The sequence below is a fragment of the Capsicum annuum genome, chromosome 5 (assembly GCF_002878395.1).
Source record: "Capsicum annuum cultivar UCD-10X-F1 chromosome 5, UCD10Xv1.1, whole genome shotgun sequence".
NCBI classification, from domain to species: Eukaryota; Viridiplantae; Streptophyta; class Magnoliopsida; order Solanales; family Solanaceae; genus Capsicum; species Capsicum annuum.
In genome coordinates this window covers 119,857,378-119,878,483 of record NC_061115.1, presented here as the reverse complement: position 1 = coordinate 119,878,483, position 21,106 = coordinate 119,857,378, and the positions used below count along the sequence as shown (strand labels likewise).

The following is a 21,106-nucleotide window of genomic DNA, read 5'->3' as shown; positions in this document are numbered from 1 at the left end:
AAAAAGGGTTACCTTTTTGTCTTCATCTTTTGAGTTTGCCATGAATGCATTCAAAGAATACCCGGATTGTCTTCCACTGCAAACCTAGATACATCTCCAATCTTCCCATTTTAATCAATTTCAATAGAAGAATCTCCCCATGTTTTTAGGTCTTGCTTTACTATATACTCAGTTGTAGTTTTCCTTTTTGACATTTCAGGGACCTACTCATTTTTGTTGCTAAAAGTGCAAAATCGAAGTCTTCTTCAATTGGGTCAGACTCTGAAGCTTTCAAGGTCAAGAATATCTCCCTTCTTGCTTCTTTTCTGTCCATCCCTAGTTTAGTTATAGAAGCCATGATAACCAGAGCACTCTAGGTATAAACTTTTTAGAGTGAACTAGATCTGATACCAACTGTTGGAACCCTTAGGGATAGCACCACACAGTCAGGGACAAGGTCCCTCAAATTCAAACACAAGCAAAAGAATAGTAAAGTAACTATAAGGTACTGGAAAAAACAAAGACTGTGCAAAAAAGTAACACAGGATTTTTATGTGGAAACCCAGAAAGGAAAAATCACATCTTCCCCTCAAAACAACCTCAAGAAATCAAATATAAGTAACCTCCTAATTAAAGTCTAGATTTCAGCATACCTCTAGGATCCTTTCGCTTGTAGCAACTCTACTACAAGCTCATCATGGTAACTCTACCAAGGACCCTCTACGCTGATTAGCTCTAATCAGTAACACACTTAGGTAACTTAACCTAAGCACTCTTAAAACAAATGGTAATCTTATAACATGAGTAGTTAGGTTAAAAATCAGTACCCATTCAAGAACAATTTTCAATTTAAGCTCTCATAAATAGCTAAGGTCTTAAGCAGTGTTGAAATGGGGTTTTTGCTTCCTCGCTTCACTCTTTTTAATCGTCAAAAACCATTTGATGAAGAGGCCACTCTTTTCTTTTATAGATGAGGATGATTAGGACTAAAAAACCATTGGACTAGCTGTCCTAATTAGTACAAAATAGCACCTGCAAGTTTTTTACACAAGATAAAACAACTATGCAGATTATGCATTCTAGCTATTCTGTATCTTGTACATCTAGGGACCTAGTCCCTTGTAGTTAGCTAGTCATCATCAAAACTACATATGACAGATATATAGAAATGATATTTACCATCTAAACCCTTCATAAAATTTCACATCCTCTCAAACTCAGTGGAGATGCTAGCGATTGAATATCTAGATAAGGTGTGAAAACAGGACTCATACTCGGGTATAGACATAGAACCTTTCTCTAAGTGATCAGAATCATCCCTCATCAGATCTCTCAAGCTACATGTCACAAACCTCTCCAAGACAGGCTCAAAACACTAAGTCCAAGTCATAGCAAGCAAACTCAAAGGCCTCAATTGGCAAACGACATCTGTCAATCCCTAGCCGCATTTGTCAACTGATAAGCAGTATAAGAAATTCCATATTCTCAAGGGATCCAAGATTATGTAACTTCTCCAGGAAATTAATTAAAATCCCATAGGTATCCTCGCCAATATCCCCACCAAACTTGGGCGAACAAAAGAAAATAAACTTCTTAATTCTCTTTTGATCATCAGAAGACACAACTATACCTAATGTAACAAGAGAAATAATGAGTGGTAGGCAAAAATTCCATATGTAAGTGTACCATAGATAATGATTATACCCCAAAAGTAGGAATGCCATAGTAGATTCTGATATTAATGGCGAGACATCACTCAAAGTCTGAGTAATACAGGGTACACTAAAGGAAAAATCTACAAACAACTCAAGAGACAAACCACAAGACCCTAAAGCACTGGGGTATCGACTAAAACACATGGGACCTATGATAGACCCATATCCCCTATCTGATAATCATCCTTAGAATACACAACCCTAGTCTTGGGAAAGGCTTTCTTAGCACTTTCTCTAGCTGGGGAATCCCCTCGTTCCTATCCCCTACATTTTGGTTGACTATGACGCCTCTTTCATCATCAAATTGGGATTCTCATGTCAAATATCATCTCAATATGTCTAGCCTCTCTGGACCTAGTCCTCACTATCTACATAGAAAATAATGCAATATAAGTTTAGAACAATAGGTATGAACAACCTACAGAACAAGGAATCAAAGTAGAGAAGTTTTTTATATAGATATCTTGTAGCCTCTAAAAGATAGATACATAAATCTATGTCTTGATCCGCGAGACTCTACAAGACATCCTGCTCTTATACTTATGAGACTGGTGAACATAGATTAATTTCGATTTATCTCAACCTAAGAATATGGTCATAATGGACCTTATTATGGCAGGACTTGGTAAGTAAGACCATGCCAAAATTAGAAAGAAAAACACAAACATAAAAAAATATAGATAAGGCAAAACTTCTAGAGTCAAGTCGGGCTAGTATAAGACATAATTAAATAGAAAAGTCCAAAAGAAATTTCATATGTTCGGAAAATTTAGCTTCATAGTGTAAAATTATCTAAAACATACTAAATCTAAAAGATACTTATTTGTCCCTAGAAAATCAAAATAAATACATAATAGGGTAAGATGAGGTTAAAGAAGCAATTCTAAAATCTCGAGCATACTAGTACCTTAGAAGAGTACTGACTCAATAGCATGAACTTAGCCTCCTTAGTTTATACTCAAAGTGAGAGTTGTACGGAAGGGGAATAGGTATCATGGGCCGACTGAGAAAAGTAGAAAACAAGGTAAGTAATATAATACTATAAGCACATGACCTACAAGTAGAATAGTCCCAAATAGTAGATCACACCGTCTCCACTAACAATTCTAATATATATACCAAAATAAAAGCAATACAGATATACACAAAGAATGTACTATGACTAAACACAAATCAAGAAAGCTAAAGATATTATAAAAGATATGCGTATGAATGCAATGCAGTGTAATATGGATGGGACGAATGGTGCAAGCTATCACATGACTTTTTGTATACAATCATCTAGTTCGTAGCTCCCAAGTAGGACCCATGAGAGGTTTTTAACCCATATACTATATCTCATATCTCAAAGATCAACCTACCTGTCACGACCCGAGGATACCCCTTAGTCATGACAACGGTTCATACGGCCATAAGTGACCACAAGATAACACATAAAATGGTACCTACTATGAGTATTGAAGAAAATAGTAATACATCATCACATATGTGGAAGGTAAGCTGATAAGATACTATAAAACTGGATAGTGAAATCCTTATCAAAATATGCCTAAAATATCTGATGGAATACTATAAACCAACTGTCTATCTAAAAATAATTGGTGACACTGAAATGTCTAACTGACTATCTAACTGATTGTCTAAAAGCCTCAAGACATCATGAAAAGTTGATAGGAAAGACCCCCAATTAACTCCAACTGGCTGAACATAAGAAAGCACTGATGTAACTAAAATAACAAATCATGTCCATAAAGGATGAAGACCCACCACTACTACTGCTGAGTAACACTGACCTATCTAAGAGAGATCAGGAAACTATGCATCTAAACCTATGTTATAAGACAACATAGCATAGAGAAATATATATGGTTTATACCTTGAATGTACTGGTCTATGAGATGAGGACTGGCTGAAATGCATGAGGTATCTGAGCATAAATACATCAACATGTAATATATTAGAATGCAAGACCAAGCATAAACATGGTTCATAGATAATCTAAAATCTGAAATACTAAAAGCTAATAACTGAATAACTAAAAATCTATACACTTGGTCAAGCACATCTGAATTGAAATACACTGATTTTTATACTGAGACTGTGGAAGGTATTATGTAACCGACATACTCTAATATGAGAAAATTGGGATCCAACATATAATCCTAGTTTGAAGGGTGTAAGTACTATACCACGAGTACTAGCACTGGTTGTGTGGATCCCCTAAATGAGTGTTTCGAAGGACTAAGGAGTCACCCTCTACTAGCAAGTGTTCTCATGAGATATTTGTCAACCCTTGAATGAAAAGTGGACATCTCAAAACTATGTTGGCTATGTAATCTTGGAACTTAAGAATTGCTACTAGAGGTCACACCCTCTATGGGAGATATGTGTCAACCCTTGAATGGAAGGTGGACATCTCAAATCCACGCTGGCTATGTAATTTTGGAACTTAGGAATTGCTACTAGAGGTCACACCCTCTATGGGTAGCTGAGCCCCTATCCTTAGGTTCTCTCAGTTCTAAATCCTACTCCCAACGGATCTGACACTAGCACTAGACTAAACTAATCTCGACTGAACATTATTACATAGTTGATAGTGCTCATCATGATCATAAATATCTTTGTAAATAATAAGACTCATGGTTTCACCGAATTATTACTTGAAAGATCTGAAATTATGTCAAATACATAGGTATTAGGAATTCATAACCTGACAACATTAAATGACCATAAAGCACGTTATCAACACTTAAAACTATAAGATGGGAATCATGGTTCAAAGACCTAAAACATAGACATTTCATCAAACAAGTGAGAATCATGAACTTGAACATTGGAATATGTTAAACATAGAAAATCAACATGATTACATGGCTAAATTCATAAATTGGGGATTTAACATGAAATTCACTTGAATCATGATGGGAAATTGTAGTTTAGAACATGAATTAACCTAATCTTTCACGGGATCATACGTGAACATAAAGTTGAGTTCAACTACTAAGGAAAGATATGAATTTAATCCATCTCGAACACATAAAACTCTATAATAAGAGACAAATCCATACTTTAGTAGAAAAGAAGGTTTTTGGGTTCCATGGATGAAAAGGACCCATGGATGAACATACCACATACCTAAAGTAACAGATATGGGGAAATTTTTTTTAAGTTGTTCTTGACCTTGAGAAACCTTAGCTTCTTAGGGAAGATGAAGATATCATTTTCTCTTAATTCTATTTAGTAAATTGATGTTTAATGATGTAAATTAGGGATTTAGGGACTTTTATACTAACCCTTGTGGAGCCAAAACGGCATGGGTTTGGCTTCTATGGGAGTGGGGAAATACATAAAAGCCCCTGGAAAAACATGCAGAAAATTATGTTCCCCGTCGGTACGTATTGACCTTACGAATCGTATGTTAGGGTACGACTAGACTACTGACTTGTAAGCTTGGCAGATTTCAAATAACATGTACTGGTCTAGATACGACTCATACTTCCAACTCATAAGATGCCTATAAGATTTAGTAAAGTCACTCGTAAGATAAACGGATAACTTGGGAAACCAATACTGTTATATATACGACTTCTCTCTATACGAGCCATACCTTTATACAACTCAATACCCCTCTCTCATATCCTAGATAGAACCTCAAAGGGTGTACACTGATGTCCATACATTTGTGTTCATATGACTCATACCCCTCTTGACGACCCATGGGTTCAAGTCATACCTATAGAAAAATATTTATCATACTATACTAACTTAGGTCCGAGTCCAACATACGACTCATACATCAGGGTACAATTGAGGATCAGGAGTCGTATGTTGCACTGAGACCGAAAAAGATATGGGGTATTATAATATCTCTCCCTTAGGGATATTCATCCTAAAAAAAACTGGTTAGACTGATAGCAATGAGGAAACTGAGATCAAATACTGAACATGCATGACTTAAAACATGATTACTTAACTGAGTCTAAAACGTGATACATGAATTAAACTAATTTTATGAATGCATACAATGAGATGAGATTGGTTACATAGCTGAAACTTAGAACGAAAAAGAGTCAATCTATGGGAGATCGTTACCTCTAGATGAATCTGGGTTTCCAGAGAAAAGGTGAGGGTACTTGGCTTGCATATCTGCTTTTGCTTCCCAAGTATCTCCCTCAACCGACTGACTTCATCAAAGAACTTTAACCAAGAGAACTTATTTATCCCTTAACCTACGAATCTGACTATCAAGGATCTCAACTGGGACTTCTTTATAAGAAAGGCTATCCTTAACATCCATATCTTCTAAAGTAACAACTACTTCTGAATCACCAGTACATTTCTTCAACAAAGAAATGTGAAATACCAGATGTATTGATGCCAAATCTGTGGGAAACTCTAGCTCAAAAGCTAGTTTCGTAAAATGACTCAAGATTCTATACGGGCTAATACAGCGGGAACTGGATTTCCCCTTCTTGCCAAATCTCTTTACTCCGTTCATAGGCAAAATCTTTAAATAAACTAAATAACCAATATCAAATTCAAGATCTCTTTTCCACACATCTGAATAAGATTTCTTGTGGCTTTGGGTTGTCTCAATCCTCTCCTGTATCAACCAAACTTTCTCCATCGCATCAAACACTAAATCTGGCCCTACCACCTCAAACCAACCAATAGAAGATCTATATCTCTGCCCATAAATATCCTTAAATGGATCCATCTGAATAATGGATAGTGTTATTGTAGGCAAACTCAATCAAAAGGTAAGTGGTCATCCCAACTTCCTTTAAAGACAATAGCACATGCCCTCAACATGTCCTCTAAGGTCTGAATGGTCCTCTCTGCTTGACCATCTATCTGGGGATGAAAAGCTATACTTAGATGAACTTGGGTGCCAAGACCTTTTTGAAAAGCCTTCCAAAAGTGAGAGGTAAACTGAGTACCTCTATCTGATATAATAGACAATGGAATCCCTTGAAATTTCACAAACTCCCTAATATAAAGCATGGCATAATCCTCAGCTGAGTACGAAGTATGAACTGACAAGAAAATAGCTGATTTGGTCATTCTATCGATAATAACCCATATCGAATCATACTGACGACATGTACAAGGCAACTCTATCATGAAATCTATGTTCACCACTTACCACTTCTAAGTAGGAGTGGTAAACTCCTGTAATGTACCACTAGGCCTTTGGTGCTTAACCTTGACCTGCTGAAATTTGGACACTTAGCCACAAACCCTTTAATATCCTTATTCATACCACACCACCAATAGATTTCCTACAAATCACGATGCACCTTAGTGGCTCCTGGCTGAATAGAATATCACACACCATACGTTTCCACTAAAATATTTTTCTTCAAACCATTAACGCATAGAATACATAATTTACCCATACAATGAAGCACACCATATCCCCCTTGGAAGAAACCTCTTTCTTTTGATCTCCAACTTTCTCCTTCAACTTAACCAAACTAGGATCTCAGTCCTATTTTTCTTTCACTTCAGCAACCAATGAAGATTCTAAACCATTCTGAACCCATATACTAACCTCATCTGAATCAACCAACCTAAACCTAATCTAGAAAGTTGATGAACCTTACTAACTTCTTATTATCTCCCTCAACATGAGTAACACTACCCATAGACAATCTACTAAGAGCATCTACCACTACAATGGACTAGCTTGAATGACATATATCATAATATTTTAACAACACCAGTCACCTTCTCTAATAAAGATTCAAATATTTCTGCGTGAATACATACTGTAGACTCTTATGGTCAGTAAACAGATCAATATGAACCCCATAGAGATAATGTCTCCAAATCTTTAAGGCAAAGAAAATAGCTGCCAACTCAAAATCATGGGTTGGGAAATTCTTTTCTTGGGGTTTAAAATATCTAGAGGCATAGGCTATGATCTTGCCTCTCTACATCAAAAAGAACTAAGACCAACTCTGGAAATATTATTGTAAACTACAAATCCATTTGAACCATCTGACAAACTCAAGACAGAGGCGAAAGTGAGTCGAGTCTTCAGCTTCTAAAAACTCTTCTCGCAAGAATATGACAACTGAAATTTGACTTTCTTATGAGTCAGTCGAGACATAGGGGATGTAATAGAATAAAACTTCTTAATAAACTGCCTATAATAGATAGCCAAACCCAAGAAACTCTTTATATCTAATGGAGAGATAGGTTTGGTCCAGTTTCTTACTACTTTGGTCTTTTAAGGGCCAACTCTAATGCCATCACCGAAAATAATATGGATAAGAAAAGCCACTAATCTCAGTCAAAATTTACACTTATTGAATTTGGCAAACAATTGATGAGCTCGAAGGGTCTGCATCACAATTCTCAAATAGTTTGCATGATCATTCTCACTATGGGAATAGACAAGGATATCATCAATAAAGACTATGACAAACATGTCCAAGTACTATTTGAACACCCTGTTCATCAAGTCCATGAAAGTTGTAGGGGCATTCGTTAGTCTAAAAGACATAACTAGGAATTCAAAGTGACCATACCGAGTTTTGAAAGTTGTCTTTGCAATGTCACATTCTCTTACTCTAAGCTGATGATAGCCGGATCTAAGGTCTATCTTAGAGAAATAACTGGCACCCTAAAATTGGTCGAACAAGTCATCATTTCTGAGCAGCGGATACTTGTTCTTGATTGTGACTTTGTTCAACTGATGGTAGTCGATGTACATTCTGAAAGAACTATATTTCTGATGCACGAATAAGACTAGAGCACCCCATGGAGAAACACTGGGCCTGATGAAAACCTTATCTAAGAGATCTTTTAACTATTCTTTCAACTTCTTAAGCTCATATAAAGCCGTTCAATAAGGTGAAATAGAGATAGGTTGGATATCTGGAAGGAGATCTATTCTAAAGCCAATTTCCCTTTTAGGAGAAACTCTAGGATGATCATCAGGGAACACATCAAGAAATTCCCTTACCACTAAAACTGACTAAAGACTTGGACTCGCAGAACTAAAGTCTTTGACTCAAACAAGATGGTAAACACACCTTTTATATATCATCTTTCTTTCTTTCTTTAAGATAAAAAATAACTTGACCCCTAAGCACTAAAGTATTACCCCTCCATTCAATGACTGGTTTATTAAAAAACTAAAATTGAATGACTCTACTTTTGAAATTAGCTAAGGCATAGTATGAGTGGAGCCATTCCATGCCAAGAATGGCATCAAAATCAGTCATCTCTAACTTTACGAGATTAACTGAGATGATTTTCTGAGAGACTATGATCGAGCAATTTCTTTATACTTGTTTGGCTATAATAAATTTAGCCACTGGGGTAGACACTGAGAAAGGCTCTACTAACACTTCGAGACTGATACCAAAATTGATGGCTATATAAGGAGTCATAAAAGAAAGTGAAGCGCTGGGATCTAATAATACATAAACATAAAGATGGAAAACCTATAATGTACCTGTAACCACATCAGGAGAATATTCCTAATCATGTCGAGTCTGGAGTACATACAACCTATTCTAATGTTGCCCACTGGTGGCACTGGAAGTAGCACTTTATTGAGTTTGGCGACCTGCTGGAGTTGAAGAACGACTGGATTGACCCTGCTGACCAGCCCTCGGGCAACCCCTGACCCTGTGGACTGGCTAACCACATCCAAAACAGCCATCACTACCAGCTTTACACTCACCCTGGTGATGCCTACCACACTTCTTACAGAGCGTATTAGTACGACTACTGTTCACACTACCCTAGGACTTAGAGGCTGACTCTCTATCCCAACTGTCATACCTGAACTTAGGCACGAGTCCAACATACGGCTCATACACTAGGGTACGACTGAGGATCAGGAGTCGTATGCTACACAGAGACCAGAAAAGACATGGGGTATTACACTACCTCCTAGCTCATGTTCACGAAAAGGATTTTTATAAAAGTGTCTAATTTTCTTTTAGAAATAATGTACAACAATGGTACCAGTATTTCATGAATGTATATGTATGGTATGCAGATGTATGTTCACAGTCAATCAATATGAAACTATCCAATACATATATATGTGTGTGTATGTGTGTATATATACACACACACACACACATATATAGTAGTTTACGTGTACGCGTCTCGCGCGTGTATCTCACTTTAATGAGTTCAAACATTATTCTAAATAGGATATTCGTTTAAATAATAAACATGAATACAATAATTAAATTTAATATCTTTTGAGTATGTAAATATGGAGAATTTATTTATTAAACCTAACCTTTACCAAAAATATTTCTAAAAACGATCAACATTCATCTACCACCTGTAAACTGCAATAAAATAATATAATGATAGAGACATCAAAAAAATACAATTAAATCTAATCTTTTACACGCACAAAATTTTTTCAAAGTCGTCTGATACTCATCTACCACCTATAAACTATAATAAAATAATACGATAATAGCGATATAAAAATAATACAATTAAACCTAATCTTACGTAAAAAAAAAATTCAAAGCAGACATATTAAAACAATACAATTAAACCTAACCTTTACCTAAAAAAAATTATCAAAGCCGACCAACATTTATCTACCACCTATAAATTACCATAAAATAATGCGATAAAAGAGATATCAAAATAATACAATTAAACTTAAAGTTTACACACAAAAATTCCTCAAAGTCGATCGACATTCATCTACAAACTATAAACTACCACTGAATAATAAACTTATAGAGATAGTAAGATAATATAATTAAACTTAACCTTTACCTAAAAAAATTTCTCAAAGTCGATCGACATTCATCTACCATCTGTAAATTAAAATAAAATAATAAGATAATAAAGATATCAAAACAATATAATTAAACGTTACCTTTGTACAAGAAATTCTTCAAAGCCAACCGACATTCATCTACGAGCTGTAAACTAAAATAAAACATTACAATAGTGATCACAAAGCTCGATTTTGATAAAAATAATTCTCGTTTGAGCCAAAACTTTGACCCCTAAAGAATGACTGAAATTAAAATAAAGATACATATGTACACACAAGTTGAATTTTATTATGTTGATAAGAACAGTGTAGAAGTCGAGGGTTAGAAAATCTAGCATCCATCAATCTAGACCTGCAACCAAATCAAGTTAGATGAGCATTAATCATATTTTTCCAATAGGCAAGAAAAATTAACCTCAATTGATCAAAGTATAACCGTAAAGTTAAAAAATCTAGAGAGGATCAAATTGACAAAATACTCCATAAAAACATACATAATTTAATGAATATAAATATTAAATTGACATATTTACAACAATGTCATTATGCATATAAGAAAGCATTAATCTCAACTTTTGTGACAAAGCAAAAACAAAAGAACATACATAAATGTGAAATAGACCATACAAGTATTGAGAATTATATTATTTAACTTGAAAAAAAAGATGTAATAAAGATGAAAATTGAACTCAAATCTCATTTGTCCGTCGACGAATTTATCTTTACCATAGGTAGAAATTCATAGAATAATTTCTTAAGGAAATAAAGAAAGTAGACCGACTTACAAATTCAAGAGGTATATATCTTATTACGTATATTTATAGAAGTATTTTTTTTAATAGAGTCCTATTTTAGGAGTATTTTTTTAGTTGAATAGTAGAAAGAAAAATATTAATTAATATTTAGGAGTCCCATATATTTTAGGAGATTTAGTTAATATAATAAAAATAATTAAATAATAAATTGAAGAAAAAACTGAAAAGACAGTTTTGTCTAAAGAAGAGTCTTTTAATGAAGGACAAAAAGTTTAAATCACTTTTCTAAGGGTCTTCACACTTTTAATATATTATAGATATGTATATGTGTGTGTGTGTGAACCCAAAAATCAACTCAGTATGTCCATAATTTATGACTATCTACTCTATTTAGGCACCATTGAAAGAAACATGCATGTAAGACATCATTTATATCATATAATCCCCTAACTCGGGTATTTATATCATGATAAAGGAAACTAATGCTCAAGTAAGGCCTATATTAATCATTTAAGTCCACGCATGGACATTATATCTTAAATGAAGTTATTTAAATGCACAAATAAGGCCAATGATGTCAAATAAAGCCTTCAGACGGGCAACACAAAATATCATATATTACAAGATAAGAAAAATAGAATATAAGACCCACACGAGAATACAACAGTAATAATAATCTCAAAATACAAACCACATAGTTATTTTCCCCAAATCATAACATGATTTACTTATTTATTAACTACACAACTCAATCTGAAAGAAGTTAAGATATACCCTATCTTGAAATGATAAAATCCTGGCCCAAAGTGCTTCAACATAGATTTGCATCCTTACAAACAACCTCAGAGTCAACTACAACATTTAAAAATAGCATCTACATGTTAAAAGAAAGCTAATGATACCCATAGTTCCCATATTTAATCTGAATTCAAAAAGAGTTCAAAATTGAAAAGGGCAAAATTAAAATTTTATTTTAAAAACATATTTTTCAACGTTATAGAAGTATATAGTTGAAAAGCCACATGAAAACAAGCTTAAAACAAGAGTCAAATTGAAGAAAAACTATTTTTAAACTTTACCGATAAAAACCTCAAAAATTCCATTTTGAAATCATGATTAAAAGTTATTTTCAAAGATGTAATCAATGAAAAATAATGAGAATATATTTTTGGAGCTTAACCAAGTAAGAATGGTGATAAAACCTTGCGAAATCACCCAAAAGGCAAAATTTGAGGTTAAAAAATGATGAAATTCGCCAGTTTGAGCTATTTATACTATTTAGTGAATAGTGCCTCGTGATCGCGAGGGTCAACATTGACCGACAATAAAAATGGTCATCGCAGTCGTGTAGCTCGACCATACGATTGCGATGAGTTAACCCAACTCGATCTACCAATTAACCCATCATAATTGCAGTACTGCCACCACGTGCTCATAATGAACTTCATCATTGAGGCTCACAATCGTGACACTTTTCCATTTAGTCGCGGTGAAGGACCTAATGCACAAGAAAATATTGCACCAGTAGATTTTTCAAGTGAAAAAATGTCTCTGAACAAACCCTTGAAATTCTTTTGGGATCCGACAAAAATAAACTATATATGCTACCAAGCTATTTTTCATGTTCTAGACTCAATAGAAACGTCATAGTTTTGAAAAGGGATTTTCTTTAATAAATTAACCCCTAGGACTTCTTCTCACTATTTTTCAAACGAAGGATCAAAATACAAGATAAAGACCCTAAACCCAAACCAACCTCGTTACCAATCCAAATTTGACATTCTGGACCTAATGGAACTGTATAAATCATCATACGACACTCAGAACATCAGATGTTGACCGAAATCAACTATATGACTTTTTAAGCCTCTAAAACCACAAACTCATCCAAATTGTTTTCGATCTCACCAGAAAGCATGCCACTCATTCTCACACCCCAAAGTCAATACATAGCAACACTAAGAAGGACAAATAGGTCAAAACATATCAATGGTACATTTTCACAAATCAGGTCAATGCACATTTATATAATATTGATACTCGTTTATACACCATTTATATAATATCGATACATTACACAATTATTTATACAATATTGATACACGTTTATACACATCAAAATAATATCGATAAATTTCATATACACTACATAACTATTTACACACACACACACACACACACACACACACACACACATATATATATATATATATATAAAATTATAAATATCAATACTCCTTTAGACATAGCGTATACAATATCGATACATTGCCTATACACTACATAACTATTTATGCAATATCAGTATCTTCTATATACACTATATAAATATTTGTAATTCATATATACATGTTTATATGTCATTTATACCAAATTGATACATGAAAAAGCAAAGCTGGAAAAAGATTGGAAAAAAATGAAAAAGCTTTTTTTTAATTGCTGCTGAAAAAATAAAAGAGAAAAAGGAAGATAATGGCTCAATGCTCATTTTAAGTAAATAAACAAAACCTTAACTATTTTTGGTGTAAGATATTTAATTTTTTTTTTTAATATATAAATGAAATTTTCCCTTATTTTTAGGCTTTGGGTTTTAATAAAGGGCCAGATCAGGCCCCTTTAGGATTAAGAAAAACGACATAGGTCATTTTCCTTTACTAATAAAAGAATTTGTTTACTTAATTTTGTAAATACATATTCTAAGAATTCAATGAACACGAAATGGATATAAACACTTCTAGATATGTGTTTAAAATATTTTCCGGAAGATTGTTGAACACTATTTAACTTGTTATGGTGTTGTGTAGTTGAGCCCCCGGGTTCAACCCGTGGAACAATCTCTTGTAAAAATGCAATTTAAGGTTGTATATAATGGATTCTTGTGGTTCAATTTTTTCCCCAACAACGTGCACCACGGGAGCTTTAGTTCACATGAATATCCTTATATGTTTTTGTGTTGTCGTGTCAGATCATGTGTACTCCCTCTGTTTCAAAAAGAATGACCTAATTTGACTTGCCACGGAGATTAAGAAAATAAAGAAACTTTTGAATCTTGTAGTCTTAAATTAAAAATATGTCAAATGTACCAAAATGCCCTTCAATCTTATAGTCTTAAACTTGTCATGTGGAAAGTTAAGATTAAAAAGTTGCTAAAAAAAAAGAAAGGGTCATTCATTTTTAAACGAAATAAAAAGAAAAATAGATCATTCTTTTTCAAACGGAGGGAGTACAATATTTAGTTATGATGTTTATAGATTAAATTATCAAGTTATAAGATTTTGAAGTACGGTGTATATGAAATTCATCATAGATTATTTAGTGTCTTACCATTTGTGAACGTTAAATAATTCCCTTAAACCATTCAAATTTATCATAAGCACACATTACATGCTATATACCTTGGAGGATTTTGCACCAACCCATTTACACTATATTGGATGATCTATACCTAATTTATACCAAAGTTGGTCTATATATCTTGACTTTAAAAGTGACATATTTACTCAATGACTCACCCACCACCTCCACTATAATTAATCAAATAAAAACAATAACCAGAATAAATCCGAAAAGAAACTTGCATTACCCTTTTCATTACTTACAATATGTCAACCTCACAAAGTATACCTGCCTATATATACTCCCTAAGTTTTCCCCATCAAGAAAAGAACTCACACAAAGAGCATTTCTTCTAAAATTGTGTGACAACTTATATTTGTTAATTGTTAGAAAACGAAAACATGGAGTTCTTCTATGTCTCTCTTCTTTGCCTATTTGTTTGTTTGGTTTTCCTCTCCCTTCACTTCCTCTTCTACAAGAACAAATCCGCGGTGTCCAGTCCCCTTCCTCCGGGCAAAATAGGGTGGCCTGTAATCGGAGAGAGCCTCGAGTTTCTGTCCACTGGTTGGAAAGGTCACCCTGAAAAATTCATCTTCGATCGTATGGCCAAGTACTCTTCTATTGTATTTAAAACTCACCTTCTTGGTGAACAAGCCGCTGTTTTTTGTGGTGCCTCGGGCAACAAATTCTTGTTTTCCAACGAAAACAAGCTAGTACAAGCATGGTGGCCAAATTCCGTGAACAAAATCTTTCCATCTTCAACACAAACATCCTCCAAAGAAGAAGCTATTAAAATGAGAAAAATGCTTCCGAATTTCATGAAACCCGAAGCGTTGCATCGTTATGTTGGGATCATGGACCATATAGCCCAACGTCACTTTGCTTCCGGATGGGAAAATCATGACCAAGTTGTTGTTTTCCCATTAGCAAAACAATACACTTTTTGGTTAGCGTGTCGATTGTTTTTGAGCGTGGAAGATCCTAACGATGTGGCTAAATTTGCCGACCCTTTCGATGTTTTGGCTTCTGGATTGATTTCAATCCCTATAGACATGCCCGGAACGCCATTTAATCGTGCAATTAAGGCTTCAAATTCTATTAGGAAAGAACTAGTTGCAATTATAAAGCAAAGGAAGATTGATTTGGGTGAGGGGAAAGCATCAGCAACACAGGATATATTGTCACACATGCTCTTAACGTGTGATGAAAATGGGAAATTCAGGGGGGAGTTGGATATTGCTGATAAAATATTAGGGTTGTTGATTGGTGGACATGATACTGCTAGTTCTGCCTGTGCTTTCATAGTTAAGTATCTTGCTGAGCTTCCAGAGATCTATGAAAGAGTTTACAAAGGTAATTAACTACTACTTAATATATTCATCAATACAACAAGAGTCATTTATTCTTCAGTTCTCCTATACATACATACATACATACGTACATATATATATATATGTATGTATGTATATATATCTATGTATGTATACATATATATATGTATGTATATATATATGTATGTAATAGTAGGTAACTTGCTATTTTTTGCATATTAACGAATACATACCACCATTCAGTTTGGTATTACTTTATCGTGTGAACATGTGTATTTGTGTATAGTACTGAAAATCTCGGGAGAGTTTTATTTCTTTGCTTTCTTAGTTTTTATGGTATTCGGCTCTTCTTCATTTTTATTGTCTCTATTTTCCCTAAATTTTTATTGTCTCTATTTTCCCTAAATTTTTACTTGGATGAGAGACACATGACATGAGGTAAAATTAATACTTGGGATTTAATAACTAAACTAAGATTCTAACCATGATATGAACAATAAATATTTTACGTATTTGCTTCCAAAATTTTAGTAATTCAACAATTATTATAGTTACAAAATTATTCTATCCACAAATATACTTTTTGTTAAAAATAAATCTATTTCTACATTTTTTTTCCTAGGTTGTGTTCAATTTCCGTACTCACCATCTATCTTCTGACTTCTTTTGAGTTAATTTTTCTATTTCATTTTAATCATTAGTATTTTTTCTTTAAAATTAGCTATGAGTATAAATGGTGTCACTTCAAAAATTTTAATACTTCTTCTTTATTATAATTTTGATATGCTCGTGTTATTATAATAATTTACAAGACTCATAGATTCATATTTATGAGAAAATTTTCTATTGTCGTCGTGATTTTGGCTTTGCCAATTTTTCTTACTGCTATTCTTTCTTTTTTTTTTGGACAAAGAGGAGAGAGAAATGATAGAGTTAAGAAATTTGGAAAAGGAAGAGATAATAAAGTTTTTAAAATGATAAGAGTGTATCTATTAACTTTTTTTTCTTTACCATAGAATTTTTTTTTTAATCATAGAGTAATTCATTTTTCTAGTTAAATTATGGTTAGAAAAAAAAAGGTAAAAAGAGGGAGAATTTTATAAAAATTATATTTATGGATAAAATAATTTATAGTTATAATTGTGTTATTATTAAAATTTTTGAAAAACAATACAAAAAATATTTATTACTAATGTTAACCATTCATTTTAAGTGGTGTCTGGAAACTCATGCACACGAAACGGAACTTAAAGTAACAGATAAGAAAAGGCTGGTATCTTTTTAAAATTAAAAAAGAAATAAATAAAACAGAAAGTTAAGCTAGTAGTGCGTTACCATAATTACAGTGTAGAATTTTTGTACAAATAAGATTTTGACTCTAAATATTATTTGTTATAATACTGACTCCGTTCCAATTTATGTGAAGATATTACTATTTGGAGATCATCAAGCAATTTTTTTTTATGACTAAAATTTTCTTACACTTTTTGAAAATATTTGAATAATTCATCAAATTGACTGGTAGTACTTTTCATTTAGATTTCAAATATGTAAAATGTATTTTAAATTATTTGAAGAATCCATGTATACCTAAATTCGTGATCAAAGTAAGTGCTTTGATCCTACTACTCTGAACAACTTCACATAAATTGGAGTAGGGACAGTACTATATACATCTTCTTTCTCTGGTTCTTTATGTTGATGCACAAGTAATCATTTGTTTGATCAAATATCATAATATTTGAAAGAAAAGTGTATTTGTTTTCCTCTACTGCTTCTTACAATTGTTTTGGCTCAATATATATTTATAGAGCAAATGAAGATAACCAAATCAAAGGGTCCAGGGGAATTATTGAACTGGGAAGACATTCAAAAGATGAAATATTCATGGAACGTGGCGTGCGAAGTTTTAAGACTTGTCCCGCCCCTGCAAGGAGCTTTTAGGGAAGCCCTTTCTGATTTTATCTTCAATGGTTTCTCAATTCCTAAAGGATGGAAGGTAAATAACTCCATAAGTATCCTCCTAAAATATATCTTCTTCTTTACTCCATGAAATATTCATTGATCAACAATTTATAGCGCCATTAAAAGAAACAAAAGAAATTGGGTTTAAAGTTACATCAATTGACAGTGGGTGCAATTTATACTCTTATCAATTGATGTGATATAGCAGAGCACATATCCATATGACTTAATATGAAAAGTTATAACATGATATAATGGAAGAATTGAGTAAAACTTTTGAGTCTATACTTGTGTATAATTTAGTAACTAATCTCTAATACTAACATTAATAATTTTTTCACCAAACTCCAATTTTCATTTGGACTAAAAAATTAATTTATATATGAAGATATATTGGAGTGCAAATTCTACACATAGGAGCGGAGAATTCTTCCCAGAGCCTGAAAAATTTGACCCTTCAAGATTTGAAGGAAGTGGACCTGCTCCATACACATTTGTACCTTTTGGTGGAGGACCAAGAATGTGCCCTGGTAAAGAGTACGCTCGTTTAGAAATTCTTGTCTTCATGCACCATATTGTTAAAAGGTTCAAGTGGGACAAAATTATTCCAGATGAGAAAATCGTGGTCAATCCAATGCCGATTCCAGCGAAGGGACTCCCTGTCCGACTCTACCCTCAAAACCAGCAGGCATGATCGACCAAGACTGCATGCAACAATAGTGACAAATTTAATTTGCATCTATCCATATCAAACATTATTATATTGCGCCTTATCCCATCCCTTATTTCATGTTTCTTTACAAATGTTTTCTTTTTTATTTTTTGGTCTTCCCTTATAAACTTATTTGGTTTGTATCCTCTTATTGTTAAGGCACTTTTAGATGTGTGCCCAGTAGTTAGTGTTCAATATTCTCCATGAATTGTATAATAAGAAAGTCGTTTCGTGTATTTACTTGCGTCTACTCTTGATTTCATCTTCTTCTTTTTTTGGATAGAATTTAAGTTATACTTCCTCCATTTCAAAAAGAATGATCTAGTTTGACTTGACACCGAGTTTAAGAAAATAAAGAAGACTTTTGAATATGTTGTTCTTAAATTAAAGATATGTTAAATGTATCAAAATGTCCTTCATTCTTATGGTCTTAAGCATGTAAAGTGGAAAGTTAAAATTTAAAAGTTGCTCACAATGAAAAGGGTCATTCTTTTTAAAGCGGGCTAAAAGGAAAAGTATGTCATTCTTTTTTAAACGGAGGGAGTATATAATGATTGTGGAAAAAATATTACTATAACAATTTATAGATTGTCAATCTATCTACATTATGAGTGTATATAACTTTATTAGGGCATAAGGAGTTTTGATGATGGACATGTGAACGAAACATGTTGTGCAAGCTGTTCCATCCAAGTGAACAAAGCTACAGGAAAGTTATTGAAAAAATGACTTTGCATGCAAAATGGGAGTGGATAACACTTATCACAACAAGAAGTCTTGCAGAAGTTGAGTTGAACAAGAAATCTTGAAGAAGCTTGGTTTGAACAAGAAGTCTTGCAAAAGTTGAGTTGAACAAAAAATCTTAAAGAAGTTCAGTCGAACAAGAAGTCTTGCAGAAATTATGAGATAATCAAGAATAGTCATATTTAAACATCAAGAGGGGGAGAAGTCAGTAAAGAATGAGTGAAACTACCTGGGAGTCCTAGTGAGGATAGAAATATACATCAACTAAAGGACTCTATTAGGTGTTTGCTTAAATAGAAGAAACAACTATCAAAGCATTCACTCATGCACTGATAAGACAATCAACAGTCAACAAAATAGTTCACTTACTTGAAGAAGAGCCTAGTCCTTTATTTAGCAAGTCTTAGACAATTTGTAGAAGGTAGGTTCTTTGAGTTTTAATGAGTCATTCTAGTCTCAGTGATTTATAAACTGAGTTAGGAGTTGTGTCTTCAAGTTGAGGAACTCGAAGACTTGGGAATGCTTATCTTGGAAGATTTGTGTTTTTGTAGTTATAGGAGTTAGAAGTTTAATTCCTAGTTTACAAGAAGTCTTGTAATTTTGTTCGTTGTTGAGGCTCAAGAGTTATAGTGAAGTTGGGTTAAATCCTGTAGAGGTACAGGTTGTATTTTTCTACACCTTTCTCGAGCCAAGTATTTTTCACGTAAAAACACTGCGTTCAACTTTTACTTTTAGTATTAGAGTAAGGTTGTCTTAAATAAGACTAGCACCTAAGAAAAGATCAACATAATGAATTTTGTACCTCCTACTGGTAAAGGTGAAGGTTAGTTAACTACTAGACCTCCACTTTTTGATGTCTCTCACTTTATCTGGTGGAAATCAAGGATGAAGATGTTCATCCAATGTGAAGACTATGAATTATGGGATAGGATTACTGATGGTCCCACCATTCCAATAAAGTTGGTTGATGGTGAACAAGTCAAGAAAGTAAGAAGTGAATTTACTTCTGATGACTTGTTGGCTTCGAAGAAAAATGCAAAGGCCAAGAACATATTGGTTTGTGGATTAGGACCTGCTGAATACAACAGGGTATCAACCTGCACTACTGCTAAGAAAATTTGGGATGCACTGGTGAATGCTCATGAAGGTACCTCTCAAGTAAGAAAATTCAGGATCTCTCTACTTTTCACTAAGTATGAGGCATTCAAAATAAAGGAAAACAAAACCCTGCATAAGATGATAACAAGGCTTACTACTTTGACAAATGAGCTGACTTTCTTAGGAAAAGTCATCTCTGAGGAGGAACAAGTTGAAAAAGTACTGAGGGTATTACCTAAATCAAAATAGATCAGGGAAGCAAATAAGGATCTTGCAGGTATAACCCAGGATGAATTAGTAAGGAACTTAAGGACTTATGAAATAGAAGTTAATGGAACCAAAGAACAAGCACCTCCTGAGAAAATCTTAGCATTGAAAACTTCTGATGGTGATGAGGAATTTAAACTTGATGAGGAGCAAGTTGCCTTCATAGCTAAGAACTTCAGTAAATTCTTTAAGAAGAAGAAGGGAATAGGTACCAAGAGATGTTCAAATGACAATCCAAATGGGTGCTACAAGTGTGGAAAAACTGATCATCAGATCAGAGACTGTCCAGTCTGGGAAATAGAATGGAAGAAGGAAAAGGGTTGAAAAAGAACTGAAAGAAAAGGGAAAAAGGAAGAAGGAACATATAATGATAGCATTTTGTGGATCTGATTCAGATGAAGATGAATTTGATGAAACTGCATTCATGG

At 33.6% G+C, this 21,106-nt stretch overlaps 1 protein-coding gene across 1 annotated transcript; it reads left to right on the top strand.

Moving 5' to 3' along the window:
• The first annotated feature begins 14,788 nt into the window (after positions 1 to 14,788).
• On the top strand, positions 14,789 to 18,805 carry LOC107870851 (beta-amyrin 28-monooxygenase). Its single transcript, XM_016717524.2, has 3 exons — positions 14,789 to 15,914; positions 17,704 to 17,891; positions 18,246 to 18,805. Exons 1-3 carry the CDS (start codon positions 14,963 to 14,965, stop codon positions 18,549 to 18,551), a joined length of 1,446 nt encoding a protein of 481 aa, XP_016573010.1. The 5' UTR covers positions 14,789 to 14,962; the 3' UTR covers positions 18,552 to 18,805.
• The last annotated feature ends 2,301 nt before the right edge of the window (positions 18,806 to 21,106 follow it).

Excerpts from the sequence above, each read along its gene's own strand:
- LOC107870851 (XM_016717524.2), top strand. The coding sequence starts at position 14,963 with ATGGAGTTCTTCTATGTCTCTCTTCTTTGCCTATTTGTTTGTTTGGTT. Across the intron at positions 15,915-17,703 it reads CTATGAAAGAGTTTACAAAG|AGCAAATGAAGATAACCAAA; the intron begins GTAATTAACTAC and ends ATATATTTATAG. Across the intron at positions 17,892-18,245 it reads CAATTCCTAAAGGATGGAAG|ATATATTGGAGTGCAAATTC; the intron begins GTAAATAACTCC and ends TTATATATGAAG.